Consider the following 10,965-nt stretch of genomic DNA (forward strand, 5'->3'; position numbering starts at 1 on the left):
AGGGACCTTAAAGCCCATCCAGTGCCACCCCCTGCTATGGGCAGGGACATCTTCCACTATCCCAGGTTGCTCCAAGCCCTATCCAACCTGTCCTTTGACACTCCAAGGATCCAGCTTCTGTGGGAATTCCATCCCACCCCTTCCCCACCCTCCCAGGGAATGATGGTTATTATTCTAACCTGGTTTATTCTGGGGTTTTTTTTGTCTCCCTCAGGAAGAGATCAGCCCCTTGGAGAATGCCATAGAAACCATGGAGCTGACCAACGAGAAGATCACCAACATTGTCCAGCAGCACATCTGGGACAGGAGCCTCCCTGTGCACCCCCTGTCCATGCTCCTCAACGGGATCGTGGACCCGGCTGTGATGGGGGGATACACCAACTATGAAAAGGTCTCGCTCAGGGAACTTCCAGGTTCCTGGAGCCAGGCTGGGAGAGCTGGGGGGGTTCACCTGGAGAAGGGAAAGCTCCAGGAAAGACCTGAGAGCCCCTTCCAGGGCCTAAAGGGGCTCCAGGAGAGCTGGAGAGGGACTGGGGACAAGGGATGGAGGGACAGGACACAGGGAATGGCCTGAAGCTGTAAAAGGGCAGGTTTAGATTAGATATTAGGAGGAAATTCTTCCCTCTGAGGGTGGGAGACCCTGAGGTTGCCCAGAGAAGCTGTGGCTGCCCATCCCTGGAAGTGCCCTTGGAGCAACCCGGGCTCATGGAAGGTGTCCCTGCCCATGGCAGGGGTTTTGGGGATCTTTAAGGTCCCTTCCCACCCAAACCATTCCATGAGAAAAGGTGAAGTCGTGTTTCTTTCCCCTGGTTTCATCCCTCCCTCTAAGGCTCTCAGATCCTGGTGCTTCCCCTCCAGACCAGCCTGGACCAAGTTAAATTCCCCTCTGGGCTTCCAGGAGGGGAGACTTTTCCAGTAGGTTTGACCCCTGGAAATTCTGGTCACTTCACAAGCAGGCAGCTCAGAGACAGGGGCAGAATTAATTGCTCTGGAAGATCCTTTCCAAGCCAAACCATTCCATGTCCCTCTGATGTGGAGCTCAGCCCCGTGACCTCTGCAGTGCTGAAGGCCTGGCTGGAAACCTGGGAGGTTCAGCTGAGCTTCCAGCTGTCCCCCAGCCACGGCACATCCCGTGTCCGTGTGTTCAGAGCTCAGAGAGGAGCAGGAAAGAGCAAAGAGCAGAGATTCCCACTGCCTGCAAGGTGGAAAACCTTTGCAGTGTTTGGTTTTGGTGCCGTGCATTGCCATGGAGGGGGATGATCCAACTCTTCTGGGCCTCCTTTCCAGGGGTGACAACAACTTGCTCCTGTCTCAGGGGGCACAGAGCACAGTGCACCCTGTGACAAAGGCTAAAAACTGCTCTTTCTCCCTTGTATAATTAATGTGAAGGAAAATTAAGATTTCTCTTGCCAGCAAATTATCTGTGTTTGGAGTCTTGCAAATATTTCAGGGGAAAAAAAGCACTATTTCCTCCCTGGGTTTATCCAGCTGACCCCAGCGTAGGTTCTTTGGTTTTTTGGGGATGTTTAATTGAAGTTGTTGATTCCCAGCACCTACTGGTGACATTGCCAGCCCAAAAATCTAGTGCTTCTTTCCCTAAACTGAAGGGATGGTGTTAAAACACGTCTGATCCTTCACATGGAATGAAGAGCACAAGTTAAATGGGAGAGGGGCTGATTTATCCAGGGTCTGACTCTGCTTGTTCCAGAGGACTTGCACGCTCTGCCAGGCTGAATTTGGCCCTAAATCCTCCCATTTTATGAATTAAGGTTGACATAAAGTGTAGAATTACGAAAGTGGGAAAGCAGTTAAAAACCAGGAAACACAAAGTATCCGTGACCACATCTGGAAATACTCATTTCTGGTTCATATTTTCCTATTTCAGCTGAAGATCAGAAAATTTGGCTTTTGTGGGCGGCTCAAATCTCAAATTTTAATTGTTTCACTGGAGCCAAAAAGCCAAAATCTGTGTTTTTAACATCTTTCTTCTTGCAATAATTGAACACTTTCAAGACAATTCCTCTGGGACCTCCCCAGCAGCCCTTTCCCAGGCTCACCTCCTCCTGCCATCAGCCTTTTGGGGATCATACCCCAGCCCTATAAACACTTGTCCAACAGTCCAGTTAATGGCACACAGGAGGAAAAAAATACATTCAGAGGCTGAAATAGTTCAGGGAGGCATTTCAAAGCCAAATTAAGAAATGATTAGGGATTTTATCTAGGCAAAAAAAAAGAAAAATGAAACATTTCTGCCCCGGAATTGTGATCCTTTCCAGTGGGACACTGCAGCACATCCTGGGAATTGGCACAATTTTAAGGCTTTGGAAAGTGGATTTGGTTTTGTTCAGCTTTAAACCAAGAGCAGGTTGTGGTGGTTGAAGGTAAACCCAGGAGAAGTGGAGACTAAAGGTGCTTTGTTGAGCCCAAACCTCAGCAGAGGCTTTATACATTTCTGCTGAGTCTTTGTGACAAGCCCCAGGTGAAAAGGTTGGATTTCAGGACTTAAATCCCAAAGCTGAAGGGAATCGGAGCAGGTCCCCTTGGAGCAGGTCTGGGGTGTCCTTGGCTGCTGAAAACTAGAGGCTTTTTGAGGTGAAAAGTCAAGATTTTGGGTCTGCTCCTCACACTGAAGGGAGAATTAATGTAACCTGGGTTATTCCAATCAACACTGGTTTGTGAGGAGGGAGTTGGAATTGAGTGAGACCTTTCTGATGGAGTAACTTTTTAAAATATATGTTTCACTGAAATTATTATTTATGGAAACAAAAAAAGCCCTTTTTTTCCCCTATTTCTCCCCAAATAACCCTGGTTCTTTTTCCCTCAGCTCGGTGGCAGGGAGGTGGCAAAATCTGGCATAATATGAGGAATAATGGCACTGAATTGCTTCTGAATCCCAGGGATCTTCCCCTGGGAAAGCAGGGTGGTGTTTGTATCACCTTTTTCACATTCTCTCTTTGCTTCCAGGCCTTTTTCACCGAGAAGTATCTTCAGGAACATCCCGAAGATCAAGATAAAATCGAGCTGCTGAAGCAACAAATTGCCATCCAGGTCTGGAACTGGGGAAGGGCAGAGGTTTTTTCATCCTCATTTTTTTTCAGAGAGACAATCTGGACAGTGCCCAGTTGCTTTTTATTTTAAGAGAACTGCTGCATTCTAAAATGGTGGCCTAAAATATTCCACTTTATGCTTTGTGTTACTCTGGAATATTTGCCAAGGTGGTGGGGGCTTTTCCCTCCTGAGGATCCAAATATCTGTTACCTCTTTATGAAATCATCAAACCTGCTGGGGTGACCATTGGAATTGGTGTGTTTTGACCCTCAGGGAGGTGAAAATTGCCTTGTTTTCTTGGGATGTCCGTGGCATCCTGTGACATTTTACATATTCCCACCCAGCAGAGGGTGGTTAAAGCCACCTCACAGTCACACAGCCCTGGGGGCTGAGAAGTGGTGCTCTGACATTTAAACATGGCATTTTTCCAAAGCAGAATAAGGAACCTGAGGGGGCAAGAGGGAATCATGGAATGGGTTGAGTTGGGGGTGGACTTTAAAGCCCATCTCATTCCACCCCCTGCCATGGGCAGGGACACCTTCCATGAGCCCAGACTGCTCCAACCTGGCCTTGGACACTTCCAGGGATGGGACAGCCACAACTCCTCTGGGATATTAGTGGGGAAAATGGTCATATTTTTGAGCACCTGGAGCTCACACTGTCGGGTTTGAGTGCCACAGGTCAGTAGCTGAGCTTCCTTGCCTCATCACTGCTTAGTTTTGCCTCTTCAAACCCAAAACACGTTGATTTAAGTCCTTTAAGTGCGTTGAACATTTTGAGCCTGGATGTGGCCTCAGTGCCATGGGCTGGGAACCACGGCAGGGTTGGACCAAGGGTTGGACTGGATGATCTCAGAGGTCCCTTCCAACCCAGCTGATTCTGTGATCCCATGAAAACCCCTTCCTGGAGCAGCAGGGCCGATTTATCTTCTTGGGACTTGGTTTTTGCCCTCCCTGCAGATGCCCCTGCTGGCGGAGGGGATCCGGATCCACGGGGAGAAGCTGACGGAGCAGCTGAAGCCGCTGCACGAGCGGCTCACGGGCTGTTTCCGGGAGCTCAGGAGGAAGGTGGAGAAGCAGTACGGGGTCATCACCCTGGTGAGCCAGCCTGGCTGGGCAGTGCTTTGCTTCCAAAGTATCCACATCCCCCTTTTCTCCCCCCTTGTGAGCTGGGATTTACCCCCTGCAACCCCACGGGCTGGGACAGAGGGGCTGGAGAGCAGCCAGGCAGGGAGGGAGCTGGGAGTGGGGATGGACAGGGAGCTGAACAGGAGCCGGGGGGCCCAGGGGGGCTGGAGCAGGGCCAGAGAAGGGCAACAAGGCTGGGGAAGGGACTGGAGCACAAGTGCTGTGAGGAGAGGCTGAGGGAGCTGGGGGGGCTCAGCCTGGAGAAGAGGAGGCTCAGGGGAGACCTCCTCACTCTCTGCAACTCCCTGCCAGGAGGGGGGAGCCGGGGGGGGTTGGTCTCTTTTCCCAGGCAACCATCAGCAAGACAAGAGGGCTGGGTCTGCAGCTGTGCCAGGGGAGGGTTAGGTTGGAGATCAGGAAGAATTTCTTTGCAGAGAGGGTGCTCAGCCATTGGAATGGGCTGCCCAGGGAAGGGGGGGATTCTCCATCCCTGGAGGTTTTTAAGCAGAGACTGGATGTGGCATCAGTGCCATGGGCTGGGAACCACGGCGGGGTTGGATCAAGGGTTGGACTGGATGATCTCAGAGGTCCCTTCCAACCCAGATGACTCTGTGAGTCTCTGATTCTCTGGCTGTGTGGTTTCTCAGCCCTGTTTTTGCCTGCAGCCCCCCTCCCTGACCGAGAGGAAGCCCAGCAGGTCTGGCTCTGTGGTGCTGCCCTACATCATGTCCTCCACCCTCAGGAGGCTCTCAGTCACCTCCGTGGCCTCCTCCGTGGTCTCCACCTCCTCCACCTCCTCTGACAGCACCTCCTCCAGGCCAGGCTCCGATGGGTCAGTACCAGCCTTTCCCCCTGATTTACAGCACTGCAAAAATGCCTTTGCAAGGATTTTAGTTACTCTTAAAATCAAAGTTTATTCCCTAGTAACGCACATTGAAAAATTGTAATATTGCTCCGTTTTATAGGCAGGGAGTTTGGGGCACAAATAGGGATGATAATTCTGGGAATTGAACCCACAGCTGCTGTCCAAATTATTTGCCTGGCCCTGAAGAGGGATGGGGTGTATTTCAGACACACATTGTCTCTGCTTCCTGGGAAAACAGGAGGTGTAAGGCACTGCAGGGTGGTTTATTTTGGTGTGGTCAGCAAAGAGTTGAATAAGTCACACAGGACGTGTTTCCACCCTGTTTGCAGCTGCATCCATGGAATTGGAGCTGCCACACATGGAAACATTCCCTGGTTTTACTTCTCTGTACATTTAATTTACAGCTGTGATAAGCAGAAGGGTTTAGGGGACTTGCTGAAGGGCAATGCAGGGCTCAGCATAAAATGAAGGTCTGGCTCCCTCTGCAAGCAGATCAGAGTTTACAGTCATTATTACACATTACATAATGTGATTTTACAGATCTCATTAGACCTAAGACATAATACTCAGAATTTCTGGGGTAACCCAGCACGAATCTCGCTGAAAAATCACGTTCATCATTCAGTTTTTCCCAATAACCTCATGCAAACTAAGAGATGGCAGCTCTTTAACCAACAGCCCTTGAAAGGTCTGATGGACTCGTGTTTTTTCCCTCTTTTGGGCCACAGATCTATCCTGGAGCCTCTCTTGGAGAGGAGAATATCAACATCTTCCAGAGCTGAGGAGCCGCCCGGGAAGGATGATGGTGACAACAGGATCAGCAAACTCAAGAGGAAGGAGTGGAGCATTAGCAAGTCTCAGGTTATCGTGGAGAAGGAGCCAGAAGCAGAACTGACTTCCAAAATGGTAACCCAATAATGCTGACAGTGAGAACCCAATCCCCAGCAGGAGGGTTGGGAGCATTCCCACTGCTGCTCCTTGGGAGCTGCATTAACCAGTGGGAGGGGTTGGAATTCCAAAAGCCTTGCTCATGTGCTTTTTTTCTGTGGAAAATCCGGTGTCACAGCTTTGGCTGGAGGGCCAAACTGGCAGCAGGAGGCTCTGATGCTTCCTGGAGGTGCTGAGTGCCCCACTCGTGGTCAGAGCAGGGGCCTGTGTGATGCTCTCAGCACCCTGCAGGGCTGCCCCTGTTTTTGTTGGAGCTGTCCCAGTGTCCCAGTGTCTCAAACCAAGACACCCAGGCAGGAATCCAGCTGCCAGGCCAGATGTTCAGCTGCTGTCACTGGTGAGGAGCAGCCTGATGGGCTGGGCAAGGGAAAAAGGATGGGCTGCTCGTTAAGTCGCCAGCTTGGGACTTGGAAAACCTGGTTCCAGCCTGTGCTTTGCTCCAGACCCTCCTGCACGGGGGCAGAGGGGTTATTCCTTCAGCAGATTATTTGCAGGAGAGGAATAAAAGGGAATCTATCCCCCCCCAGGAGGCTGTAATGAGGAATATCTTGGAGTTGTTGGGATTAGGGTTGGCAGTGGGATTCCCGGTGATCAGTGATGCACAGGGATAAGTTTCAGCCCACAGGTAAAGCTGTAGAACCTTGGAATATTATCCTGATTGATGCAAAGGCTGTGCTGCACTGTCAGAGGATGAGAGAATTGGGCACCTGAGCATTTCAGCTCAGTGATACTAATCTGACTTAGCACAGGCTGTGTAAATAATGAGCAAACATGAATTCCTGTGTTTCCCTTTCTCTCTCGAGTGCCCAACGGAATCTGGCAGGAACAGGGCCTGCATTTTCAGGAATTCTCATCAAATCTGAGTGGTGCTGCCAGCACTTGGAGGCTGCAGGATGTTTATTAGAAGGGGAGCTGGGCTGGTGTCACTGGGTATTGACAGGCTTTCCAGGGCAGGAAAATTGGGAGTCAGGAATGTTGGTGGTTCAGGAGGCCTGGCCCCTCTGCCTCTGCTGCTGGATTAAATGGCTTTAACCCACAGGCACTGCTGGCAGCTGCTGGTCACTTTGTTGACTAAAACTAGAGGGAAAATATCTGGGATAAAGCCCATTTGTGTGGTTTGCTGGGGCAGTGGGGAATGTCTGTCCAAGGCTTTGCACTGCAGGGAGCTGAGAGATGCAAACACAGCACCCACCCTCCCTTCTCCCCAGCATCTCTGAGGGCAAATTCCAAGTGTTATCAGCTCCCTGAAGGGAATGAGCAGTCCAGGGTTACAGCCCTGCAAAGCTCAGAGAAAGCTGGTTTTATTGCTGCTCTAGTGGAGCCCAAGAATGGGACAGGCTGATTTTATGCAGCTCTTGGCTGAGCTGTGTGGGAGCTGGAAAGCCAGAGGGAAGCAAAGGCTTGCTGTGTGTGTCCAGCAGATTTGGGCTTTAAATGTTTTATATTCACCAGTGTGTGGTCTCCTCTGTGCTAAGAGAAATCCAACTGATGGAGAATTGAGCTCTGAAGAGCCCAGTGAGTTTAATTACGTGTTTAAGTGACAGCCTGCTCTGTAAAACAACAAACTGATATTTAAAAGGTCCCTGATATTCCTCAACTGGACTCTTGTGGCCTCGTGGTTGGAGTGAAGAGCACAGAGGACACACATGACACTGGAAGGAACTGGAACATCTCCCGAGTCCCAGATGCAAAGGATTTGCTCTGGAAAGCCTAAAATAGGCTTGTTTCACAGCCCCAAGGAGCTGGGTAACACCAGCAGCCCTGACCTGCACCCAGAATTTCAGTTTTTTTACTTCTTGGAAAGACTTCTCCCCCCCTGCCCTGCCCAGTTTATTCACAGAACTGCAGCAACTTTTCATCCTAACACCTTCCCATCTCAGTTAATCCTCTGAGGCCCCTCAAACCAGCCTGCTCTTACCTGGCTGACTTCTGAAGGGTTTTGTCTGCCTTTGTTCCAACCAGGGCACGGCAGGGAAAGCACAAAGGCCAAAGAGTCTCCAGCTGGGAGACAACAGACTGACTTTGCTTCAGGGCTCTTCGCTCCAGCAGTCGACTCGCAGCCCACCCCCCATCACCCCCAAAACCCCCAGGACCCAAAGTAAGTCCTGGAAATGAGTCTGTGTTTGCTGAGGTAACCACACTGGGCAGGGAGGGAAGGAGGGAGGGAGGGAAAGAGGAACTGCTCTGCATTAGAGCACAGAAGGTGACTCTGAGCTGATAATGGTCGTGGGCGTTTTTGTCAGCTCACAAAATTTGGCTGTGTTACCAAAGATCACCCTTGTCACTTAGAGATCACTGGTTAAAATTAGGATGTCAGAGGAATTCCAGACAACAGCTTTTACCTTTTTCAATTTGTTTCTTGATTTCTTCTGTGTTGACTTGTACAAGAAAGATGGAGAGAGACTTGGGACAGGGGATGGAGGGACAGGACAAGGGGGAACAACTTCAGACTGCCAGAGAGAAGGGTTAGATGGAATAATGGGAAGAAATCCTTCCCTGGGAGGGTGGGGAGGCCCTGGCACAGGTTTTCCAGAGAAGCTGTGGCTGCCCCATCCCTGGAAGTGCCCAAGGCCAGGTTGGAGCACCCTGGGCTAGTGGAAGGTGTCCCTGCCCATGGCAGGGGGTGGCACTGGATGGATTTTAAGGTCCCTTTCCACCCAAACCATTCCAGAATTCTATGACTTATGGAAGGTATATTAAACCTCAAGGTGAACATCACATGCAGTCAGTGTAGGTGATAAATCAAGGCAGGTCTAGAAGAGCATCTCCTGTGGGTTCACAGGATGGAACCACAGCAATCCCACGTGGTTCTGATCAGCTGGATGCCTAAATATCCTGGGCAGGCCCTGAGGGCTTTGTTAATTAATGAACAAACTCCCATCACGTGGTAAAAAAGGTCTGGTAGAACTTGCTCTGCAGCTTGGAAAGTGAGCTGGTGAAGTTACACCCACAAGAGGTGGAATTTATCTTGAAGGTAATTAGCAAAATGAACAATTTGTGCGAAAGTCTCCAAAACATAAAGCATAGATCAAAATACCACAATAATCTGGTCCTGAAAAAGAAGGGGGAGAAAAATCCTGTTAATGCTGCAGCAACATTTAAATATGGCTCAAGGTAAAAATCCCTGTGCAGGGTCACCCCTGGCAGCCCATGGATGTTGCATTTCTCAGTCTGCTGCTCCTTTTTTAAAGGAACAGAAGGTTGGGTGTGGATGTAAATTCAGAATCCAGTGATGAACCAAACCAGCATAAAAGTGCTGTGAGGGGATTTAAACCAAAAAAAATATTTATGAGGGGTGAGGAGGAGACAACCAGAAACACAAAATCAGGAATACTCTGAAGAAAGATGTGTGAGAGGAATGAGAAACCTCCCTCTCCCACTTGTCCAGGGGGTTTAGTTGCCCTTAGGGGCAGGCCAGGATCTTTCTGAAGTTCAGGTCCTTATCTCCTCCATCGAGTGGAGTTAAAATCAAAGGGAGTTGTGGGGTTGGACAGGCAGATGTGCTAATGGCTGCAGGGCTCTGCTCCCTCAGGGCTCCCAGCAGCTCCCATCCATTTGGTGGAGAGAGAGAAAAACTCTTCGGGGCATTTGGAACTTGAGGGAGACACGACTGTGACTCCAACAAATCCAGTCAGGTTTAGCTGCTAAAGCAGAGAGCTGTTGGCAGATGGAAAGCACAAGATATTAAATGAACCTCCCTTAAAATTCGACGTGTTCAGTCCCATTTCCTGTTCCTTTTCCACCTACTTTCATGTCTTTTCTAATTACTGTTGTTGCTCTTAGGTTTTCCCTCGTTGCAGGCTGATGGATTGGCAACCCCACCCCCTCCTCCACCCAAGAGCAAACCCTATGAGAACAGCAACCCCAGGAATTCTGTGGAGGTGAGGAAATGAGAGCTGACATTTTTTTGGAGAGCAGCAGCTTTTGAGAAAGAGGCACCAGTGGAATTTTCCGAGCTGCTTTCAAGGGTGGTGCTGCCTGAGACTTGTCTAATCATTTTACTGCTTCACTCCCTGAAACCACAAAAGAAGAAAAAGTTCGTGTTTTTTTTTTTGCTTCAGGAGTGAAGTCCTTTTTTCCTTTTTTTTTTTCTTTTTCCAAGTGGGAGTTGTGTTGTCCTTGGTCAGGAAAACTGAGTGTGGGGGTGGGAAGAGATACTGAAAACAAACGAGCACCGTGAGGGAAAAATTTCAAAAACATGACCAGCGTGAAACAATGCAATAATTTGGGCCTGAAAAAAGGAATAGGGGGGAAATTTCCCCCATTTCTGAGGTGATAAATGTCTCCTTTTAAGTCCTCAGCTCAGAATAATCAAGTTTTTGAAGTCATTAGTGACTTAAAAGAGCCTGTGTTAAATCCCTGCCTCAGCCACAGCCTTTGTCTCAATTCCATGAAGTGCTTTCCTGCGAGGAACATCAAATTGCCATTTTTTTTATGCTGTACCACTGATGTTTCTCTTAAACTACAGAGTCTGGAGGCTGTTTGGAGTCCCTGAGGTGCAGATAACTCCAGTTATTGTGTGGGAATCACTTCCCCTGCCCCTGAAATGAAGGTGGTTCTGGTACCAGACTAATTGTTACCAAGGGGCAGCAGCAGAAATCATCCCTTTGGGGATAATTTGGGAGGGATGGAGCCTCCCCAAGCCCTGTTAAGAAGCACCTTTTGTAATTTAAAGGCATGAACGTCTCCCCCCAGTCCCGTTGGCAAAGAGGATTTGGGGAGTACCTGAGTGAGATGAGCTGGGATGGGACCCAAAAGGACTTAAAGAACGATCACACTTTATAAATATTTTACCTCTGGCAGCCCAGGAAGACAAGAAAACAGTCGATCACTTAATTCAGTGATGTGACACTGGGATGTGACAGTGCCATCAAGTGTGGGATGAGGAGGAGGTTTTGTCCTTCCCCCTTCCTTGGGTTGGAATTGGCTGTGCCCCTGGAAACAGCCCCTGGAGCTGCTGTCCTGGTGGGACTGGCA

At 49.6% G+C, this 10,965-nt stretch overlaps 1 protein-coding gene across 7 annotated transcripts in view; it reads left to right on the forward strand.

The window, feature by feature from the left end:
- Positions 1 to 10,965, forward strand: part of DOCK5 (dedicator of cytokinesis 5) — an 82,609-nt gene that overhangs the window by 64,535 nt on the left and 7,109 nt on the right. For 4 of the 7 annotated variants that reach the window (XM_051811785.1, XM_051811787.1, XM_051811790.1 and 1 more), the window contains 7 exons: positions 215 to 391; positions 2,965 to 3,048; positions 4,008 to 4,145; positions 4,823 to 5,007; positions 5,769 to 5,946; positions 7,951 to 8,086; positions 9,772 to 9,869. In XM_051811785.1, the coding sequence (XP_051667745.1) occupies positions 215 to 391; positions 2,965 to 3,048; positions 4,008 to 4,145; positions 4,823 to 5,007; positions 5,769 to 5,946; positions 7,951 to 8,086; positions 9,772 to 9,869 (996 nt within the window). Of the gene's footprint in view, positions 1 to 214; positions 392 to 2,964; positions 3,049 to 4,007; positions 4,146 to 4,822; positions 5,008 to 5,768; positions 5,947 to 7,950; positions 8,087 to 9,771; positions 9,870 to 10,965 lie in introns of those variants that run through there. The other 3 variants (XM_051811786.1, XM_051811788.1, XM_051811791.1) reach the window with 2 other exon arrangements.

This window comes from Manacus candei, unplaced genomic scaffold (assembly GCF_025592945.1).
Source record: "Manacus candei isolate 608988 ecotype Guabito, Panama unplaced genomic scaffold, ASM2559294v1 h1tg000084l, whole genome shotgun sequence".
In the NCBI taxonomy this organism is placed as follows: Eukaryota; Metazoa; Chordata; class Aves; order Passeriformes; family Pipridae; genus Manacus; species Manacus candei.